The 24443-nt window shown below is 35.8% G+C and overlaps 1 protein-coding gene across 1 annotated transcript; it reads left to right on the forward strand.

Moving 5' to 3' along the window:
- Positions 1–1130: 1130 nt before the first annotated feature.
- On the forward strand, positions 1131–7843 carry LOC113331996 (aspartate--tRNA ligase, chloroplastic/mitochondrial-like). The gene is made up of 14 exons (XM_026578651.1): positions 1131–1686; positions 1776–1897; positions 2640–2751; positions 2964–3035; positions 3432–3523; positions 3789–3909; positions 3985–4107; positions 4610–4805; positions 4891–5078; positions 5175–5246; positions 5872–5970; positions 6095–6175; positions 7062–7119; positions 7482–7843. The coding sequence occupies exons 1-14, from the start codon at positions 1189–1191 to the stop codon at positions 7652–7654; spliced, it is 2007 nt and encodes a 668-aa protein (XP_026434436.1). The 5' UTR covers positions 1131–1188; the 3' UTR covers positions 7655–7843.
- Positions 7844–24443: the final 16600 nt, after the last annotated feature.

The following is a 24443-nucleotide window of genomic DNA, read 5'->3' on the forward strand; positions in this document are numbered from 1 at the left end:
CCAAAACCTGATAGCTTTACCATTGTTCAGTTTAAAATCAATGTGCTCACGTAGTATTAATGATATTCTTCCACACACTCCTTTCCTTTGGTCCGACATCATTTGCAAGAATCAATACTTCTACATTATTGTTAAATGAGTTTTGTTATCTTGTGCATCCATGCACAAGATAATACATAATCATTACATCGGGAAGGTGCAAAAACAAATAAAAAAATAAGAAAGATGGTGTAAACTTGCATCGAAGAATGCAAATTAACATAAATCTACCAAATATTCATTTTTATTGAGAGTGAAGTTTTGCAATCTCCAATGCAAGATAACACATCTCTCCTATTTTTTTATTTGTTTTTGCACCTTCCCGATGCAATAATTGGGTGTTATCCTGTGCATGGATGCACAAGATAACAAAATCCTTGTTAAATTTATATTTCACAACCTTCCTCCATAAAATCTTCTTCTCCCTAGATTACCTCCAAACCCATTTCGCTTTCAAAGCCTTGATGGTACATCTCAAATCTTTTATACCCACATAAAATTCCTCGTGGGTCTAGTTAACCTCAACTCCATGCTTGCAGGCATGTGAATGAGAGAAACAAAATAAACAAGAAGGTTGGAAAGACAACTCTTTAGTAAAACTAACCTACCTGCTTTGTTCAAAAACTTCTTCTTCCAAGTTGCTAATTTAACCTCCATCCTTTGTATCACCTCTTCCCAAACAAAAGCACATCTGGAAGTAGAACCCAAAGGCAAACCCAAATATTTTATAGGCAATTTCTCCATTCTGCACCCTAACTCAGCTGCCAAAACCTCCACCATACAATCAACACCCACACTAATCATAGAGCTCTCTCAAGGTTAAACTTTAATCCCATCAGCAACTCAAAAGAATTGAGAATAAAAAAAAGTCTTCCGAAATTCTCCGCATTAGCATCCACAAATAAAAGAAAAAGTAGAGTTAGGTGTTGGGCACAGGCAGGTCGTTGTAAGCTAGGCCCGTTTCAAAAAAAAAACAAAAACAAAAGAGTATATTGATATCTAATGGCCAAGAACTAAAATTCAGACGCAGTAGTTGCCCTTGGGTGCCAAAATCCAATTGAGCTCTGCCGATAAAACCTTGGAGGAAAACTAGATAACGAGTTGATCCCAAAGAGATTTCAGTGTTGTCTCACCCAACAGAATCCACTAATGTCTTCCTCTCTGGTTCTCCTTCGAGCTTTACCCGCCATTGTCGTCCGTTCCAAGCAACTCCCATCTTTAGCTTTACCTTTCTACCGTCACTTTCTCTCTCTTCCCACCAGAAGAAGACTATCTACACTTTGTGTTGCTACTTCTTCATCAGAAACCCTAATTTCTGATACAAAACCTGTCCTAAGCCCTAGCAAAGATTCACTAGAATGGGTTAATAGAACCAATCTATGTGGGAATTTGTCAGTTGATGATATAGGCAAACGAGTCCGTCTTTGTGGATGGGTTGCACTTCATAGGATTCACGGTGGTGTGACATTTATTAATCTTAGAGATCATACTGGAATTGTTCAAGTTACAACTCTTCCCAATGAGTTTCCTGAAACTCATTCTGTTGTTAATAAGCTTGCACTTGAATATGTTGTTGCTGTGGAAGGTATTGTTAGATCCAGACCAGGTGAATCTGTTAATAACAAGATGAAGACGGGCATTTTAGAGGTATTAAAGTGTTTCTGTACATTAATCTGTTTCACTGTACTTAATATCGCCATAGGTTTCTTAGAGTGTTTGATTTTCTATGATGATAGGTAACGGCAGAGAATGTTAGAATATTGAATTCTGTGAAATGCAAATTACCTTTCTTGGTTACAATGGGGGATGATGCGAAAAAAGAAAAAGCAAAGGATAGCTCAGAGGAGATTCGTTTAAGGTATCTGGTTTAATGTTGTCTCACTTGATTTTTTCTTTTTCCATATCTAAGAGATTGATACTCCACAATCTTGGCAACTATGTCATATTACAATATAAGTTCAAATTGGAGTGGATGGGATTTATATTTTGTGACCCTATTTGCACAGATGATAAATATTAGGATTATATTTTTTTGTGAACCAAGTGGCATGTGAAAACAATCTGTAATATGACTGTTTTAGTTAATGTTCGTTGTTCTTTCATCTTGTTTCTAACTTGCAACTTTACATAATATTTACAAAAGTTAATACAATTATTACACCTCTCACATCTCTAAATAGGATGGCCAGCTTGTTGGCTCATGATAAGCTCAATATTTGTGTATGGTTGGTGTTGCACTAGGTATGCTAACATATGTCTGAAAGAACTAAAATTTAAGCGATCTGACCTTGAGTTCAGAAGCATTTCTAAACAGCAAAGCTAATAAAGTTTGTGAAAGTCTTTGCATTAAGTTTTCAATTGTAAGATATTGTTAAAAGACCCCAATAAATTTTACATGCTCCAGTTGCTAAACAGTTGCCGTGATGCAAGATTTTTGTGCAATTTTGTAATGCAATGAATGATTCACGGGGTGCAATTTTTTGTTATGTATCCGCTACAGCTGATCAAGGGTTCTCATTCGTAGTGCATTATTGGATTGATAGATAATTGTTGCATGATCATTTGGTTCTTGTTTTGAAAATTCATGTTAATGATGCTAGATATCGATGCTTGGATTTGCGCCGGCAACAAATGACCTCCAACCTACTGTTGCGACATAAAGTGCTCAAGGTCATCCGATGTTACCTGGAGGATGAACATTCATTTGTGGAGGTATCAACAGATTAACTTTCGGTTAATTTTATATTTAGTAAGTGCATCAGTATTTATTGAGATCACCGTTGGAAACTGCTTAAATTGTATCTTCTAAATGGCAATTGTCTTTCTCTTACTTTCGACAACTCCCCCTTCACCATCTTAATTTCTCCCCTATTTTCTCTTGTTCATGTTCTCATCATCCTGACTATCTCATGGTTGTAAGGTAGATCGAGACTCCAATACTCTCCAGATCCACTCCTGAAGGTGCCCGGGACTATCTTGTGCCTTCACGAGTTCAGGTATGTGGTTAATCATCTGCCATTTCTGTTTTTGTTGAAACTCTTGAAAAGGTACATTATTAAATTGGTCTACCTGATTGTTTACTGTTTCAATTAATAGAAAACATGTTTACATTTATTAGCACCCTAGAAGTTTTCATTACAACATACCGATGTATGTATATTTCTTCCGTAAGTTTACGTGGCTATCACAAAGCCGCTGAGTTTGTTTTGGTACTCCCTTAACTCTGTATTGACTCAGGTATTGGTAGAACTTTCTGCCGAAGTATTTGTAATCAGGATATAAACAGTGAATCCCTTTGGTAGACAACAAACCGACCAGTTTAGTTTTCGGATATTGCTAGTATTTTGTGATTCATGACTGCCGCCTGATTTAGTTCAGTATTTTTTATGAAGCCAGGAACATTCTACGCTTTACCTCAAAGCCCACAGTTGTTCAAGCAAATGCTGATGGTCTCCGGATTTGACAAATATTATCAAATAGCCAGGTATTGTGCTATCACTACTTGTTTGAGCTGAGCATGATCTATTTTTGCAACAATTAAGGTTATTCATGACTGCCGCCTGATTTAGTTCAGTATTTTTTTATTCAAATAGCTACACATGTTAAGGTTATTTCATCAGTGAACTCTGGGATCAATTTCACTGGCTATACATGATGATCTTTTAGTTCTACACAATTAAGATTACGAAATATTAGGTCTTATAATCAAATGCATGCTACAGGTTCACCATCATTTGTTCTCTTTGCAGATGTTTCCGAGATGAAGACTTAAGGGCCGATAGGCAACCAGAGTTCACACAACTAGATATGGAATTGGCTTTCATGCCGTTGGAAGATATGCTGAAACTTAATGAAGATTTGATAAGACATGTTAGTAATTTTGTTCATTTTTGATGCTTATAACTATGATTAGTGTAACTAGTCTAATGTATTATATTCGTGCAGGTTTTCAAAGTAGTGAAAGATATCCAACTGCCAAACCCTTTCCCAAGGCTTACATATTCAGAAGCAATGAATCGATACGGATCAGACAGGCCAGACACTCGTTTTGATCTTGAGTTGAAAGATGTAAGTTCATCATTGATAGTTCATGAATTCGAGCTTCAAGATTGGAGATAAAAATACTCGAAAGCTGTTTTTCCTTTTTTTTTTTTGCATACAGTTGACTATTAGGAAGAAATAATCCATGATCATCTCCATGTGCACCCTAGAGAGCAATTCGTCCATATGCTTGCTCAGATTTGATTTGTTTTGCAAATGTATGCTTCTTCCAACTGGTTAGATTCCAAAAGCTACTCTCTGGTTTGGCATGCTTCCTGATAGGTGGAAGTGGTAAACTTTTGCTGGCTTAGTGTCACAGACAAAATAATCAGTGCTTAGACCAAGTTGTATATATCACCACAAGAGTTATATCTATTAGCTAATATCCGAACATAACTAAGTTGCTAATGTTTCAATGAAACGAATAAACACCCCTTCATATGAGAAATTATGAAGGATATCCTTTAAGCTTCGGAACATAATTTCTGCTTTTAGTCACTTATTGTGGAATGCCTTTCCATGAAAGCAGGTATCCAGTGTTTTCTCGCAAACCAGTTTCAAGGTCTTTTCAGATTGCTTAGCAAGTGGTGGAATTATTAAAGCATTATGTGTGCCATCAGGTTCAAAGAAGTACTCAAACACTGCTCTTAAGAAGGGTGACTTGTACCGTCAAGCAATGAAATCTGGAGCTCTGGGTTTACCTTTCCTCAAGGTCTTGGACAATGGTAAAATATTGACTTCTATATTCATCCTCTGTTAGATGCAATATATTATCTTTCCGTGGCTGATGAGTAAGCATTTCTATTTCAGGGGAGATTGAAGGAATTGCTGCTTTGGCGTCAAGTCTGGATCCCAGTAGTAAAGAGCAGTTGCTGAAACAAGTTTCTGCAAGTTCAGGTGATCTCATCTTGTTTGCGTTGGGTGACCACACATCGGTTAATAAAACTCTGGATCGCCTTAGAGTTTTCATAGCGCATGAGCTCAAATTAGTTGACACGGTAAGTATGCCCTTGAGCTTGCACAGTTGGCGTGTTTTTGCTCTCTCTCTCTCTCTAACGCACACACACATGTAAGTCATTAATTTTCTGATGCAGTCGGCGCATTCAATATTATGGGTGACTGATTTTCCAATGTTCGAGTGGAATAGTTCGGAGGAGAGGTTTGAGGTGTGTTTCAAATTTCTAGTTGTTTTTCAATATTTTTCAATGCCAATGTATTGTTCAGTGTTCAATTCAGCTCTAGTTCATGTCCCTCTTCGGTCATGCGTTATAAAGAATGTTGTAAAACATCGAATAGATACTTTCCAAATTTTATTTTTGTTTCGATTTAGTGATCTGATTTGTTTTTTTGTTTTTTTTAAATAAGTAAAGATTCACTAGGTTTAATCGTTCATTATCACGGACTAAAAGCCAAATATTCTTCTTTGTAAATGTGAATGGAACTGTTAACATCCGAAGATTAGCTAGCTCTGTCATTATCTAGCGAAGGGTTTGTCAACCAAAATACATTTAATGTGGCTGTGGAAGATCACTTGGGAGAGGTTGGAAGCCTTCTTGTTACCTGAAGATGGCTATCTATGTCTGCTATGGCCTGTTTTTGTCCAAATTAAGGTTCTGAGGGCCTTAAACTGAGTCAACCACCCTCCTCACTTGAGAAGTATAAGGATAAAATGCAGGAAATAGTATATTATGTTGTTTTTTTTTTCAACTCAAGGCAGGTTAATTAATCTAAACATGTTTCTTCTGTGACTTTTTTCTATACTTTTGGTCAATTAAATAGAGTTGTTTGCAGGCATTACATCATCCTTTCACCGCACCAAATCCGGATGACATGGAAGATCTTTCCTCGGCTCGTGCTCTGGCTTATGATATGGTTTATAACGGTGTTGAGGTATGCCAACTGTTGTTCTCCTCTTGAGTTTGTTGAATGTAATTCCAATGGTTCAGTTCCGACCTTAGATATGCCTTCAAAAGTTGTTAATGAGAGACGCCACTTGTTGTTATGGTGTTATCAGATTGGGGGAGGGAGTCTTAGGATTTTCAAGCGCGAGGTCCAAGAAAAGGTTCTGGAAATTGTTGGCATAACACCCGAACAGGTGAATCCCTTCTGCGCTTTTTCTCCTGTCGCGTTAGCATTTTTCCTTGCTCATGTTTGCCAATGTGGGAGCAGTTTTTCTGTTTTTGTTTTTGGAATTGATTTACGAGATTTGATCTAATAAGAAAAAGTATCATGCATAGAAAAAGTTTCATGTATTAAGGTATTACTTTTTGTTTCATACTTAATGCTCTTATTATGATCTGTATGTTTGCTTTCTGACTGAAACACCATACGTAAAGGTTGCAAAAGTCACTTCTCCATTAAGATGCTGGGTATTGTCCGGGGAAAAATTGTGTAATTGAGCCTGTAGCCATCTTATTAGCCGGATGATGAACATGATGGAAGTTGGTGAAAGACAGTTAAATTTGTTTGTGGTGGTGAGTTGGAAAATCGAGTAACAGGGGTTGGTTTGGCCAACAAGAAATTCTGTTGGCCCTTTTTTAGGCATGTTCGAACTGCATGTGGGATTCTTTATACTTAATCCGCAGTCATTTTTGGTTAACTCAATGTTTTGAATCAAGTCTTGGGGAAAAAATTAGGTTTTTTATGATATTTCTACTTAAAAATTGGAAAGGAGTAAAAAGGTGAGAGACCCTAGTCAAACTTTTTGAAATTCCGTCATTGTTTCTTTTCTTGCTGCTACATGCGTATTCCCTTTTGGAAATTTATTTAAGTATTGTCATTAGTTGGTGAGACTTAATGGTTTACCTATGATGCAAAAAACTGAAATTTAATTGAAGCTGAAGGCTTTTGGTCTCAAAGTCTAAATGGATTTCGTTTAAGATCAATGGGTCCTATGGTCAAAAGATTTTATTACTTTAATGCATAACACAGTTGGGTTTTTTTGAGTTTTTTCCTAATTTTGTTGGAGATGAATTTCGCAGGCAGAAGAACAGTTTGGATATCTTCTCGAGGCTTTGGATATGGGGGCTCCTCCACATGGTATGGAAAAGCTGAACTTTACTCCTGCACACTATATTGACTAAATGATTGAAAACACCGATACACATCACAAGAGGAAAAAAGTAGATGTCATAATTTACAAATTTACAATGGTTGCAGTGGCCTTTTCGTCTAAGGCATGGCCATTTCATGTATTAGTTGTAAGCTATGAAACCAATTGTTATCAAAGCCTGGTGTCCTGGAATTTGATGCGTTTATACATTATTTAGTTGTAGTGTATATTGCTATATCATTTTCAAGCCAACTAGATTTTCTTCATGAGCTTGTTGCTGAGGTGGCAGATAATCGCAGAACGTTCTATGCTTTTGATACTGATAAATGCCTCTGATGATTTGATCCAGGGGGAATTGCTTTTGGGCTGGACAGATTGGTGATGCTATTGGCAGGTGCTAGTTCCATCAGAGATGTGATAGCTTTCCCGAAAACCACTACTGCACAATGTGCGTTGACTAGAACTCCCTCAGAGGTAGATCCACAACAATTGACGGATCTCTCATATTCTTCTAGTAAATAGATTTTTCTTAAGATTTATGTTTTGGGCAGAGTTACTTGTAGGTATTCAGCATTTCACTCATGTTTATGATTATGTAATATTTGAGTTAGAAACTGTTTTGACGCAAATGTTGGCGCTTGATCAGAAGCATTGATTTTGTGTGAGTTAATCCAATAAAGCAGTGAAGTATTTTTCTCTTGCAAGTTAATCAAATATCTGAATATTACACAACAAATTTTTTCCACTTTTTCCGTTCAACTGATACTCCCTCCGTCTTATATTCTATTTTGGTCTGTCTTTTTTTATCCGTCCGTTATGATTATAGATATATTTTCCCCTTATACTATCAAATATATACCCTTTATTTTTGATAATCATAAAATCATTTTTAATATAAACTCAATCCAAAATCTTAACTAGTGTAACTATATATAAGGAAAAAAATTTATTCAATATCTTTCATATTATTCGTCATTCCCCTTTTAAATAAAAATATTTATGAACATCTATAAAATTTATTGAATTAAAATAGAGCTGTCAATTTATAACCCGGCTTGCGGGTTGACCCTAACCCGGCTTGTTTCAACCCGGCCCGGCTTGGCTTGTTGTCTAAACGGGCCGGGTTAGGGTTGGCATATACAACCCTACTAGAAAACAAGCCGGGCTAGGGCCAACCCGCGGGTTACCCGTCAACCCGTCAAAATTAATAAATATATCCCTCAATCCCACCAACTCTTTAAAATCCATGATTTGCAAACATATATTAGAATTAGTTAACTTTAAATCAATAAATAAAGGTAATTTTGGATCTACACAAACAAATATAACAATTTTTAGATTTTAAATAATCAATCAATAAATTAAATTACAACTTAGATTCATCAATCATATATTTATTCGGGATGTCCTAAATTGATAAAAGGACTAGCATAATTTAAACAACGAGTTAGTCTTACTCACATTAATTTAAACTTATAAAATGATAAAAAAAAAAAGTAAAATGCTTAGTTGATGTTAGGGTTCTCTGCCTAAGAAAACTAAAGCGCCGTAACCGGCTATATCGTTGATTAAGTGGCAATAAAAACGCCCACTTTACAACTCAGTGGCGGGGCTTCTAGTTAAACACCAAATTGACCTAGGTTCGACCTTTACTAAATGAATAATCTCAAACAATCCTAAATTTTAAATTTAATTTTTAAATTGATAACATTAACAAGCCAACCCGCCAACCCGTCAGGGTTGACCCGTCTAGGGCTAGGGTTGGGGTTTTGAGCTTGTTCGTGAATAGTACTAGGGCTAGGGTTGACCCTAACCCTAGTACGGGTTGGCAAGCTAGGGCCGGGTTGACCCTAGCTTGCCCGTTTGACAGCTCTAAATTAAAATCTCTTTCCCCCAACATTTTCTCTTTCTTCTCTCTTTTCTCTTCCTTTCTAGAAAAAAACTTAAGAGTCTTTTCATCTTTCTTGCTCAGATTTGGTCCTTTTGGATCAGATCTGAGCAAGGATTTCTTTTTCGTTTCTAGTTTTTGTTTATTGTTTATCTAATAAGATGTTTTTACATCATTTTTTGTGTCTTTTGACATATTTCTTCGCCGTTTCGGGGCGATTTTTCTTCGTCGTTGTGGGGCGAGTTCTTCGATCTTTGTTGGCTGGTTCGTGGCTTGCTATTCTTGATTCAAAAACATCAACAATTCGATCTACAAGTTTATGGGCAAAATACTCCTTCATTCCAGGAGCAACTCTTTCCAAGGATGAATACACTCAAATTAAATGGTCGGAATTATTTCCGGAATATACCATCATTTCTCCCTTATACATAATCAAACAACGGGTATCTCTGCGGTTTATTGCTCTTTCTCTTCGCGATCTACATGCAGTTGATATTCTTATTTGTATTAGGGGTTTGTTTATCTTGATATTTTTTTATGTTTTTGTTAAACTTGTAAGCGAACATGTAATCACCATTTTGATTTGATTTGAATTGAAATTGTTGATTGACCAAAAAAAATAACATTTCTAATAGGGTTTTTACCAAGATATCTTTGTTTTTATTTTTTTAAAACATTTCCCAAAATAATAATATTATCCGATTTATATTTTTTAGTTTTTTTTAATTTTTTTGGTAAACAACAAGAAAAACAAAAGACTAGCAAACAACTTCTGACCAGAGAGAGAAGTGATGTGAGCAGTTAACTGCTGTTTAGTCCATCTAGAATAAATGTTGTGAGAAAGAGCATAATCAGCTAGAGCGTGAGCTACAGAGTTGGCCACTTCAGAGACAAAACTGATTTCACAGTTGCTTAAAGTGTTCATAAGCTCTTTGATGTCATCTCTTATCTTCCAGATCCTCCAAGGGGGTCTTGTAATGGCACCAGTAAGACATCTAACCACGACTTGACAGTCTCCTTCAATAACGACATCTTTGAGATTCAGCCACACTGCGAGTTCAGCTTCCAGGTAGAATCCATCTGCTTCTGAAAAAAGAGGCGTATCAGCGCTGCCAATTTGAATACCTGCGCCCCAGCAAACACCATTATGATCCCTTGCAACAGCTGAACAAGCATAAGCACCATTCTTCCAAGTTGCATCGACATTTAATTTGATGAAGGGTGCAACATGTGCCTTCCAACCTTGAATCACTTCAGGAAAAATTTGCCCTTGGATTATCTTCTGCCTCAGTTTCATTCCCAAGGGGAGGGTTATAGTAGAGATTAAACCAGAATAAAGCAATTTTTAACGCTCCATGTACAATATTTTGCTTATTCTCAAAGACTTTCTCATTCCTTATTTTCCATGTGGCCCAACAGATGGTCATTCCAAGAGAGACAAAATAAAAATTATCACTCTTTTGAAGCCAAGATTGAATAAGAATTGATAGAGTGATCTTATTGTTACCTTGCAGTCTTAAACCAAAGGGAGATGCAAACCATACTGCCTGAGCTAGTTCACATTGAAAAAACAGATGCTCTATCGTTTCAACTGCATTATTACACATGCAACACTCCATCGAGACGTCATCAATGAACCTTCCTATCTTTTGAGACACATCAATAACACTGTGAAGGGCTCTCCAAATGAAGGTCTTTATTTTTGGTGCCACTTTGTTATTCTTCCAAAACTTCTTCCACTGAAATCTGATTTTCCACGACTTGAAGATTCACCTTGGTTCTCCAGAAGCAGTTTTTGAAAAGATTGAGACGTAAAGTTTCCATGAGGAGTGAGAATCCAAATCAACTTATCAGAAGACAAGGAGTTTAACTGAGTTGATAAACTCCTACTAGCTATAAAATTATCCACAATCTGATGAATCAAATGGATGTTCCAGCTCCCTGTATCAGAGTCAATGAGTTGTTTTACCTTAGTGACTTCTGGGTGAGCTTCTGAGATTCTAGTCGGAGTTAAGATTGAAAATTCCATTGATCCATGGATCTGAAATAATATTGATATTTTCTCCATTCCCAACTAGCCACATACAACCTTTCTTCAAATAGTCTCTACTGTCCATCATAGCATCCCATGTGGTAGAGCAGTTTGTAATCTTTTTGACATCACAAAACGATTGGTCTCTTAGATACTTTTTGTAAAGAATCTTTTCCCATAAACTGTCTTGATCCTGAAGAAATTTCCTTGTTAACTTCGCTACCAGTGCTTGATTGAGATCACAAAGACATCGAGGGCCTAATCCTCCCTTTTCCTTTGGCAAGTTAAACCATTCCCACTTTAGAAAATGCATCTTCTTCTTGTCTCTGCTATGCCCCCACCAGAAATCCCTTATTATTTGTGTAAGTTTATGAAGAACTGATTTTAGTATAAGAGATATGGCCATGTAGTATACTGGAATTAATGCTAACACAGACTGTATGCGTGTTGTTCTTCCAGCATGAGATAGAGAGTTTCTTTTCCAACCCGTGAATTTTTCTTCAAATTTCTCAATGAGAAAATTGAAGTTGGATATCCTGAAGCCGTATTGTAAGATTTTCACCCCCCAAGTACTTCTCATCTTTGTCCATCCTGTTAACTCCTAATGTTTCTAAGATCTCATCTTCATAGGATTCAGGAACATTCTTGCTAAAATAAATAGCAGAATTTGAGTATTTCACCAACTGTCCTGAGATCTTGTAATACTCTTGGAGTATATAGTAGATATAAAGATGATTGTGCTGGTACCTGTGCTTCCAAAAAGCATGATATCATCTGCAAACATAATGTGGGAAACACTAGGTGCCCATCTGTTAACTTTGTAACCATTATAACTGCCTTCAACTTCCATTCTATTTATGATTCCACTTAGATTGTGAGCACAAATAATGAATACATAATTTGATAGAGGGCATCCTTGTAGGATTCCTCTTTCACTCTTGAAAAAAACCTTCAGGTTGGCCATTTAGCAGAATGGAAAAAGATGGAGATTTCACACAGTTCATTATCAAATCATGAGCTTTGTCAGTTATGTCGAAGTTTAGTAAAGCCTGGCTAAGAAAATCCCATTCTATTCTGTCATATGCCTTACTCATGTCTAGTTTAAGAGCAAAATCTACTTGAGAAGTATTAGAGGTGTGCATGGAATGAAAAAAATTCTTTTGCAACTACTATATTGTCAAGAATGCCAATAACAAATGCAGATGGTTTTTCTCAATTAGACTATCTAAAAAAGACTCAGTCTATTGGTTATGATCTTTGTGGCAATTTTTTATAGTACATTGCATAGGGAAATTGTCCTATAATCCACTGCAGAGCTAGCATTCTTTTTCTTGGGTATTAGGTTTAAGTAAGTATGTGGTTCAGACCTGGTGGCAGTGAGGAAAATATGAAGCAATCTTGTATTAGTTGCACGACTTCTGGCCCTACAATCTCCCAACACTTTTTGTAGAAGAGCGTCGGATACCCATCCGGACCTTGTGATTTTAAAGAAACCATTTTTTTATTACATCAAAAACTTCATCAGCACTTGGTATTGAACTTAGGTGTCTGCAATCATCTTATGAAATCTTATTAGCATAATCCAGCACAAAAGAATCATTGCACACATTAGTATCTTTAGTAAACATGGATTGAAAATGAGAAATGAGATTTTCCTTAATTTGGTCATGATATGATATCTATTCACCTTTTTGATTTTTTAGAGCAAATTTTTTGTTTTTGCTTCTTCTATGAATAACAGAGACATGCAATACCTGAGTATTTTTGTCGATGGAAGGTACGCATTTAGACTTGTTCCTTTGTTTCCAGAACATCCTATCTCTATTTTCCAAAACACCAATGTTGTTGCAGATGGCTTTCTCCTCTTCTCTTATGTCTGTCAGATGAACTGTAGCCTACAAGTCAACAAGTTTTTTTTCTTCTCATTTTCTATCTCTCTCCTTGTGTCCCCAAAAGTTCTTCTGCTCCACTTCTTTAAACTAGTGCCCACATCTTGAAGTCTTATAGTAGTATCTCATGCAGTGTTGTCCTAACTAGTCTTCAATATTTCTTTGAACTATGGATGATCAGTCCAATAAAATTCAAATTATAGTTGGGCTGTCTTTTAGGTGGTTTCCTCATTATGTTGAGCAAGATGGGGGAATGATCACTCTTAATTCTTGAGATATGAAGACCAACTGCATCAGGAAATAAAAGTCTCCAACTAGTGTCACAAAGAGCTCTGTCCAATCTTTCAAAAATTAGAGGTGTTTGAACTGCTTTTTTGACCAAGTAAACGCTGGTCCAGCAAAGCCCAAATCTAGGATATCCCTTTCTCTAATCATGCTTCTGAATTCACTACAGCTGATATCAATATCTGCTGAGCTACCACATTTTTCATAAGAGTGCATTAGAGCATTTAGATCTCCAATTAAGCACCAAGGATTGTTTATAGTAGCAATGATAAAGCTTGTATGTCCTTTGTGGATGTGCAGGTGGACCACAGATGCACAGGAGGTCCCAAATTGGTGTGCATAAATGAGCTCCAATAGTACAATGAATAATATTTTGAAATTGTGAGTGTATTTTCATATTCACATTGCCTTGCCAGAGCAATGCAAGACCCCCACTCCTTCCATTGGCTGCTACAAAGGTGTAGTGTCTGTAGTTAAGAGAGTCACAAATTCTTCTGTTGTTGTTCTCATTTAATATTGTTCCAGAGAGGAATAATATTGAATGGTTGCAACTTCCCAGGAATGATTTTAATGTTGAAACTGTCGTATCATTCCCTAATCCATGACAGTTCCAAGATTGTATGAACATCGTTCCTGCGACTTTTCAGGGCAAGTCGCCACAACCTCTTTGTTAATCGCACAATGTTGTTTCATTGGTGGGTCGCAGTCCATAGGTTCAGTATATCTTTTACTTCCAATGTGATTTATACACTCCCGGCCTGCAGATTCTTGATTTCCTCTAGCAAAACGTTTCCAATGCCTCATCATCTTGACGTGTTCAGTAGTTTGGTTGGTATGGTTTGTGGTGGTTGGATTTTTCTGAACAGGCTGTGGTGGTGATGGGATAGATTCAGGGATATTCTGGTGTGGTGTAATGAGTTTAGGAATTTCCGGAAAGTTCTTGCTATTGGGATGTTTTATTTTTGGTGGAGGTTTGGGATGGATTATATGTGCTAAACTCATGTTTATGCATTTCACAGCGAAATAATGGGTGGACATTTTTGGGATTTTGATGCGTTACCTGGAATCATAGGGATGGTTTTGGGTGGTTTCAGATCTTTTTTCCGGGTTGGAGTATCAGATTTTTTCTGGTGGATAGCTTGGGTGTGAAATAACGATGCTAACTCAGTTTCCTCATTAACTCCTTTTTTCAATGTTTGAATTTTGGATATTTTCATGCATGGTCGGGATATTTTCTTTCAAAGAAGAATTCTTTTGCATATACATGGCTTCCTTATTTACAGCAGTTGAAACAGATTTTGCATTGAATTGGTTTATATTTTCCAGCTGTTGGGTCGAAGGAATTTGGGGAAGGTGGATGATTTTGGTAACTGATGTTTGACTTTCAATGGGTGTATCTTGAGAATTAGCCGAAAGATTTGGTGGGGGTGGTGGGTGGATTTGTTGTTTCTGGGTAACTTTTTGGTTTGCTTTTAGGGTTTTGTTGTTGATGATGAAGCTTGGGTTTGAAGTTGGCATTGATTTCCTCTATAAGCCGAGCAAACTTAGCATCCTTCATCTTTTCCACGAAGGTTTTTGGGGAGAAGAAACCCATTCTTTCACACTCCTTGGACAACTCTGGATATAACTTCATTATGTGCCCAAATATCCCACAAAATAAACACACTTTAGGGAGTCGTTCATACCTTAGCTTCACTATACATTTTTTCTTTTACGGTAGTAAGAATGATAATTCTTGTCCAATTGGCTGCGTGACATCTATTTTCACTCTAACTCTCGCAAAACTTCCCCATTTAGCTTGTTATGAGGATGATATTGGATATGGAATTCCTATCTTTGAGGCTAGAAATTCCACCATTTTGATTTTATGATTGCTCATTGATAGGACATAAACTTGGACTGTGAAGTCTGCATACTAGAACTCATATTCATGTGGGAGTTTGTCAGGATCACACACTTCTAGAAAGAGTAGATCTTCATTCAAATCCCATGGAGATCTCATAATGACATTATTGTAATCACACCCTGGTTCAAACTTGACTTTGTATATAGCTTGGCTAAAACTGGAAATCTCCATGCCTCTTAATGGTCTCCATGATCTTTAGAGCATGTTATATAAGATGTTGAGGTCATAATCTCTCCTTGTGATAGTAGTGATGATCAAAGTATATTTGTGATCATCACAAGGCTCATCTACATCTTCAGGGACCCTAAATATCATATTATCTTCTTTTAATAATGATGCCATTCTTGTTGTAATATCTTCATATTCGTCATCGGCTCCAGAAGTTGATTCAGCCATGCCTTCCGATAAAGCACAACTAGCATGATATATGAGAAAAATTAGAACCATATCTTGTAGACGTTATTGAAGAAACAAAGGAGAGATCAAGAAAACAATAACAAACTCAAGTTAACCTGCAAAAAACCACAAATCAAACAACAAAAACACGTTAGCTAGAAGAGAAGAAATTGTCCTATTGACGAGAAAAAAATCATCCAAAGATGAGAAATATGATCTCCAAAATTAAGAGAGAGAAAATCGTCTTATTGACGAGAGTTTTTTTTTTTATCAGCATAGCTATATTTTTTAATACTAACTAGGACTACTACAACTTATTAATGGTGGATCTTATTAAGCCATCTTCTGTTTAGGCTAAAGCTTGTAATTTTTTTTGGTAATTCAATAATTCCTCTTAAAGTTTTAATTCAATTATATTTTGATGTATGAGTGAAGCTTCTCTGGGTTGACACTTTCAACGGCTTAGGAATCTATCCATAAAGTTGGGCTATTAAGAAGTTCCTTTGATATTCGATTACGAAATAGGCGACTTCTTGGTATGTTAATATTTCCTCTTTATGTATATTAGTTTTAGTAATAATATAGCATTTAATAGGATTAGTCATGAAATTTCTTACGGTCCCCTTGATATCTTGATTTTGTCAATTAAGACAGTTAATGAAAAACGGAGAAAGTATATTTTTTTCATTTATTTCGGAATAGATCATTATGCAGAAAAGTTCGAACCATGTTTATAAATCGACTTGCCTAGGGATGGACCAATTGGTGGACCTGTCCCTGCACCACATGATTGGTAGGGTGGGCTTTTCAAGTTCCTAGTGGGACCCTGGTATCTTAATCTAACGGAAGGGCTTTTCAAGTTCCTAGTGGGACCCTGATATCTTAATCTAACGGAAGGGAGAATTGGTCCACATCCACCTTTAGCTTTTTCGATAGGCTTATAGGTTCCGCAAGGTGATACACTAAGTATGACATAAATGCTTCGGGTATTTACGCACTCAAAAACTAAAATCACAGCAATGAGATGAAAAACTAAGGCAAGTGGTTTGCGTTACAAAATCTCATGTAGTGCAAATTCGGGATGTCGCCTTAATCGTTGAATGTGCTCCTTAATTTTATTTATTCTATTTCCTATTTTACCCTTTTCACTAATACGTGTGTTCGGGGTATTATATTTTTAGCTAGTTACTCTGACTCACGCTATATTACCCAACACTTCCGACCATTCCTTCTCGATTTCTATCTCAAACAACAATTGTTAGGGGAGAAGAAAAGCTATCATTCGACTACTATATTCAAATCAAGGAGATGGATGAGAGTGATGAAGACCAGTTGCAAGAATTTTACGTTAATACAACCCAAGATTCCGAGATGAGTTTTTTTTGGATGGTAAATCTTTCATCGTTTCTCATCATAAGAGTCGAATGAAGAATGAGGACCTCATAATGAGGTATGCGCATCACATGGTTGAAAAATTCAAGTTTTTCATGGTAAACAATAGTGAAAATATTATTTACCGTCATTGTTTGTAGGATCAGAAATTGTATACCCGAATGTAATTCACAGTTTTGGTTAACAAATATTTGTTAATTTATACTTTCTTCCTTCCGATCTTATTTAACGATGTTAAATGGTTCTATGTAATAGTAATCAAGTTCAACATGTCTACTTCTGCTAAATCTGTTTCGTACAAATTTGATATGATCTTTGTTGATTATTTTAAAAGAAAACTTCGTTAAATAACATTTAATTAAATGGTGATATTAAGTTCGACATGTTTCTGTTTCTGTCGAACTAATATGATTCGACCTTTGTGTAATATTTTGAAAGTGAACTCTACTAAATAATATCAAGTTCGACTTGTTTTTGCCTTTTCTCTGTTGAACTATTCTGATTCGACCATTAATCATTATTTTGAAAGTGAATTTCGTTATATGATAATGAATTTGATTGGCTCTTTAAATGCAGATTCAGTTCGAAATGTATTTCGACCATTAATGATTATTTTCAAAGCGAACTTGATATATAATTGGGTCTTTGAAATATACATATAGTTCGGAAAATATTTGTCATATGTAACATTGTGATTCAATCACTAAATAATATTAATTTAATTGGCTCAAGGTAATTTAGATTAGGTTCTACATGCTTTTGTTAATATCTTTCTAATCTTTTCAATTCAATCTGTATTGATTCTTTCAGAGAATGGTTCCAGGTCTATGGTCACATACGTATAATTATATACAAAATCGTATGTATTAGTGTGTTTTGTTTCTGAACATGTTTTAATATCTCCAAATGGTACATGTTCTAAGTCGTTTGCTGAGGCGATGTCAATGAAGATCATGCTCCATATAAGGGGGACCCTGAAAGTTTCCAACCTCCTAGAAAAAAATTTCATGACACTCCCTAACACTTTCGCACCAAGCAGGCAAATTATCAGTAGGTAGTGTTTTAAAAAATTATGTACCTATAACATCTCATGTTCACTTTTTTTTAACCGACTTGTAGATCTTCGAAACTAGATATCAAGCAAGGGAACGGGTTATCTAAACTGATAAGGGTGTGAGATGCGCGATTTTTAGAAACATCATCGCAACGCTATAATGATGGAACTGGTGTGCGAGAAAATTTGATGCTACGTCCGCACCGTAAGGATGTTGTATTTACTGTTAAAAATAAAAATGGAAAGATGCGTCAAAGAGCAACCAAAAAAACTGTGTTCCACTTCAATTTAAAGGTTGTACGCAACAAAAATAAGAGATTTTGTGTGCAGATTCTATGTTGATATCACAACCATGATGATCCAGAGAGTCTAGTCAGGCATGCTGCCATTGATAAGTTGTTTATTGATGGGTTTGCTATTATGAAAGATTACACCGACAAAGGCCCCGACCTAGGATCATTTTTAATGAAATTAAAGAGAAGAATACGAAAAACACATCTTTTTGAGCAGATTCTGTGCTGCTTTTTCACCCACCCTTAGTGCATGTACCCCGAAAATGAAAAATATGAGAGTTGTAATGTGATAAGTCAACAACTATCATTTCATTGACTTTAAGATAAGTGATAACTATCCTATTCTACTTGTTATAAACTTGGTATATTAATTTCGAATCAAAGACTCACTATAGAAAGTGGTTAAATCAATATACGGAAGGAATGGCTCCATGGAAGGGGATTGATATGTCCCTTGGGCATGCATAAGATGCATTGATTCTTGCAGATATAAGTGAAATATAAAGACATGTCTGGTTTAGGAAAATGTGTTTCCCAGTCCTAAATTTTCAGGGTATATGGTCATGTCATGTTTTACGTTATGGTTGTGTTGATTAAGTTTTCTTTATAGATAAAACATAGATACATCGGTGCACAGATGTTTCAGAAGTTATTATCAGATGATGGTATCAAGTAGTGTTTTTTTTGTAATGAAAACTATTTACTTATCGGGAATCACATGAATTTTATATTTTGGTTGGTACATATATGATAATTAGGTGAATAAACCATATATTATATTGCTAACAACTTATTAAAACATGTTTCTTATTCGAAATGAACCATAAATTCAACTATTTTACCTCATAGGATGGCCGAACATATCAATTAAAACTAGACTCGCTAACAAAGGGAACAAATGTTTGCGAGTAAGTATTTGAAGACTGGATTAAAGTAGGTCAAATTCGAATTAAACCATAGATTTAACAACTTTTCCTCATAAGATGGCTGAACATATCAATTAAATCCAGACTCACTAACAAAGTAAACAAATGTTAGCGAATAGGTATTTGAAAACCAAATTAAAATAGGTCAAATTCGAATTAAACCATAGATTTGACAACTTTACCTCACATAAGATGACCAAACATATCAATTAAATCCAAACTCGTTAACAAAGTGAAAAAATGTTAGCAAATAAGTGTCTGAAGACTAGATTAAAGTAGGCCATATTCAAATTAAACTATAGATTTGATAACTTTACCTCATAGGATCTCCGAACATATCAATTAAAACTAGACTCGTTAATAAAGTCAATAGACGGGATCCAACAAATGTTGTAACACATGTGTTATAAATGGTTCTCTTCTTGTACTAGGTATTTGGAATGTCCTTTTAAGACCGTGCCTTTTAAGTCCCAAAAGACTTTCCAGCATCATGTTCAGTGGTAACGAATGGGATTATGAATACATGATTCATGCCAAATATGGATACAATTCTATGACGCTATCACGGATCAAATGGAAAGGCTGTACAATCTCTATCTGAAAATCTTTATAATCAAATATAGTTAGATAACGAGGGTGAATCACCACTGGTCGGACCAGTGGGAAATTTCAAATCCAGCACAACCTTAACCTCCAACATTAGTGGTTCAACCAGATCCACTAATAGAAGATGTTGGTGGCCAAAACATAGATGCCGGCACCCCAAGAACAAAAACATGAGTAACCATATATATTAGCAGTAAATGAAAAAGCGGGGGTCTAACAACACCACTCAATATTTCGCTTAGCAATCTGTATGGACTAACTCCGAAATACTTTGCTAGAGAATCAACTAGACAGTCAGACTCAATCTAGATTAAAGTATCTCAAGGAGTTAATATATCTCACTTGATTTTATTTTTACTCAATCTAAAAACAATAGCGAGTCTTTATCAAATACAAGGAATAACTTGGACGGTACCAAAGACTAATATCCAACGATCAATCAATATCAATCAACAACCAAAGGTTGGATTTTCAATTGATGATCTTAACGCACAACCTGTATTATTTCAATTATATAAAATATAATGCGGAAAAGAAATAACACAGACACCAGAAGTTTTGTTAACGAGGAAACCGCAAATGCAGAAAAACCCCGGGACCTAGTCCAGATTGAATACACACTGTATTAAGCCGCTACAGACACTAGCCTACTACAAGCTAACTTCGGAATGGACTATAGTTGAACCCCAATCAGTCTCCCACTAATTCAAGGTACAGTTGTACTCCTACGCCTCTGATCCCAGCAGGACACTGCGCACTTGATTCCCTTAGATGATCTCACCCACCACTAAGAGTTGCTGCAACCCAAAATCGCAGACTTGATAATAAACAAATCTGTCTCACACAGAAAAGTCTATCAAAGGATAAATCTGTCTCCCACAGAAAAACCCTAGGTTTTGTTCCGTCTTAAGATATAAAATCAAGGTGAATAGGAACAAATTGATAATCCGGTCTTATATTCCCGAAGAACAGCCTAGATTAATCAATCACCTCTCAACAATCCTTCTTGACTACACAAGCGGTTTGTCGAGGAAACACAAACAGTGAGACGAAGATGTTTGTGACTTCTTTATCTTGCCTATCGGAGAACTCTCATGATCTCAAGCCAATCAATAGATTGTACTCGTACGATAGAAGATGCAAAATCAGATCACACCACTACGAAAAAAGTAGTATCGGTCTGGCTTCACAATTCCAATGAAGTCTTTAAGTCGTTAACCTGGTTTTAGAGAATAAAACCAAAGGTTAAAGTATAATCGACTCTAGAGAGCGCACTAGTATCACACAGACGTGTGGGGATTAGTTTTTGCACAATGCTAGATTCTCCTTTATATAGCCTTCAAATCAGGATTTTGCCTTAGTTACAAAGCAATCCATATTCACCGTTAGATGAAAACCTGATTTAGATTCAAGCTAATATTTCTCAACCGTTAGATCAAAAACTTAGCTTGTCACACACACTTGGGTAGACGTTTACTGGGTTTGTGAAAACCATGCTCAAACGTGTATGTGTATGTTGGTTCAACATAGTAACCCAAAAGGTTAACCATATGAGCAATTTATATTAACCTAGTTCTTCTTCACCATAACTAGTTTAATTGACTCGAATGAACTAGTTAGAGAGTTGTTCAATTGCTATGAGATCTTATGTAACTACACAAGACACAACTGAAACAAAGATGATTCGATTCGATTGAATCGACTCATGAACTTTATAGCCACGGTTTGCATAAAGCATTCCTTAGTAATTTAAGTTTCATATTCAGAGTACATCTTTAGATCATAACCACTTAAGCTCACAAACAAGTTCGCGGACATAAGGCAACCGACATAGTTTTGCAAACTCAGCAGAAAATCTCGGCAAAGAGACTTCCGCCAGTTCGTGGACTAAACACGCAAACGAGTTTTTGGAAAAACGCAGCAGAATTTCTCGGCAAGAGAACTTCCGTCAGTTCGCGGACTTGGCAAAGCCAATTCCTCCGGTTTCTCTCAATCAACAAAGTTCGAAAACTTCGGATTAAGGAATACATGGTTATGTAATCTAAACTCTCATTCTAATCATTAAGACATTCTCAAAGGACGTTATATAACCGTTATTCACAGACCGTTTCACGTCAGAGAAATTCTCAAAGTAATTGAAACTTTTCATGAATTTCGTCACTAGTTGAAGATAAACTTGATCAATGCGAAACGCTTTACCAACACACGATTTCGAGAAAAAGATAAGTAGTGAATACTCAGCTCAAAATGTCAAATGTGTATGATCCAGTCTATATAGCATACGACTTTTTGTCTCATAAGAAGTAGGAGATAGAATAGATAGACTTTTGAGTGATAGATAAGTTCAAGTCTCCACATACCTTTTTTTTGATGAAGTTCCACGGTTCCTTGAGTAGATCTTCGTCGTTGTATGATGAATAGCCATGAAGTCCTTGAGCTCAACTACACTTTTCTATCCTAGTCCGAGACTTAGCTATAATAGACTAGAAATCAAAACTCATAGTTTTGATCACTAACATTGACAAACATGCTTGATAAAGCAACGCATGCGAGGTCGACCGAGCTATGCTCTAACAGTAAAGACATAAAAAAATCTACAGATGCAGGATAAGGAGGCGACTATTGGAAAATAGCCGTTGCATCGCAAGAAAAAAGGTAATTATCAAGGTGAGGGATCTGGGACGCACAAGGGAATTTCCTAAGTTGACACTTACTGGTTATCACATCATGAAATTATGTAATGGTTTGGACAACTAGGATTTTTGCCCCAAATAAAAAAAGACATCTGAATTGAAGGGTGATATTTCCCCCCAAATGAAAGATAATGTTTTTTTTCTCAAAATAAAGTCGATACTGTAAAACCCGGAAAAAATTTAGTTTGGTTTATAGGTAATGAACCCAACCCTTTTGTATGGTGTTAGGATTATTCAATGTGGGCGCACAAATCCTAGTATACTCGTGCCTTGCATGTAGAATGCTAGGTTAGGGCCTTGAGTCCCCATGGGGTGCAACTAATATTATCCACTCATTGTTCCTTCCAGTAAAAGTCATCAAGGGCTTTTTAGTATTTTTCTATGAAACAAAATATAACTCGTTGTCTTTTTGTTCCTTCCACCATTTTTTTACCGTCTTCTTCATCTTCTACTTATTCTATTTCAACATCAAGAGAAAACAAGAAGTCTTGGAGCTTTCAAATGCAATTTAGAACGTGTACTCTTTTGATTTGACATGCACTAACGTAGGGGATTTTCTTTCGTTTGAATTACTTGGTTTCTTTCCGGTAACCTAACTGATTTTGATGGATGATTTGACCTAATTCTTTCTTGTTGCTCATGATTCATGAATTTCGTTAAATGGGTATTACGTAATCATCATGATTCAAATGTTCAACAATTTAATTTGTGAATGTCTTGAAAATTCTTCACACTTGATATGAAGTTTGTTTAGAAATAAAATCAGGGTTCCATAATATTTTTTGGTTTCTACCATCTTGTGTCTCCCTTATAAAACATAGTTTGGACAACTTAGGCAAGTTAAAGAGTGGTACAGATTTTTCCTTGGGAAAGATAAATCTGTGGCTGTGGTTGTTCACATCATTATTGTATCACTAATTTCTTATAATGAATACTTTATTAATTATCTTAATAAATATACTTTATTAGATAAATAATAAATTTGTTAATAAAGAATCATAATAACTTTTAAATTCTTTCAACCCATTACACTTTTCTAAGAAAACTTATTACATGGGATCCAAAATTTTGGTTTTGAAGGCTCGCAAAATGACAAAAAACTGGGTCATCAAATAGTAATCTCAAAACCCCTTATCCTAATGATTAATTAACAACTAATGATTAGGTTAACTAAATTAAGAAAAATTAGTGATAAGATTAGTTATAAGACTAGACTAATCATTTGACTTATAGTTAATATTTGAAAATCAAAATAAAAGATTCAGATACTTTTTTATTTATTTTTTGAAAATTGGAGTTAGTATATAAAATATACGGTTGGGAGTTCATATTTTCTCAGCAGTATACAAAGCCAAGGTAACTTACGGTTAGGTTTTCCAACCGTATACAAAAGTCAGGTAACTCACTTATGGTTGGGAGTTCATATTTTCCGAACCGTAAAAATTCATACGGTGAAGAAATCAATATTTTCTCACCGTAAATTAATCATAACCGCATTCAGTTCTGAAACTAATTTTTTGATCTTTAATTTAATCAAATATGGGATCAAAAGCATTAAAAAAATGTTGGGTTTTCAATTTTCACCCAATTAAAGTTATTACTAGCTGAGAATTGAGGATCAATAGTCTTTAAAAAAAACGGAAAAAGAGAAAGAAGAGGTGATGAAGGAGAAGAAGAGAGGAAGAAGATACGGGTTTTTTTTTTAGGTTCAGGTTTAGTTTTGATTTAGTTAGATTTAGGTTCGATAATTATTTTGGTTATCAAAGCACTAGTACAGAAATGGCCTTTAGCCACGCCAGATATAAATTTCCATGTCACGCCTTTTTGGTTTTGGCGTGTCTATAGGGTATACTTCTACCCTATAGACACGCCATGTTCAGTGGGCGTGTTAATATAAGTGCTTTCATCCACGCCAGGGTTTGTAGCGTGTCAAAATATCAACCGTTTAGTC

The sequence above is a fragment of the Papaver somniferum genome, unplaced genomic scaffold (assembly GCF_003573695.1).
Source record: "Papaver somniferum cultivar HN1 unplaced genomic scaffold, ASM357369v1 unplaced-scaffold_128, whole genome shotgun sequence".
Lineage (NCBI taxonomy): Eukaryota > Viridiplantae > Streptophyta > Magnoliopsida > Ranunculales > Papaveraceae > Papaver > Papaver somniferum.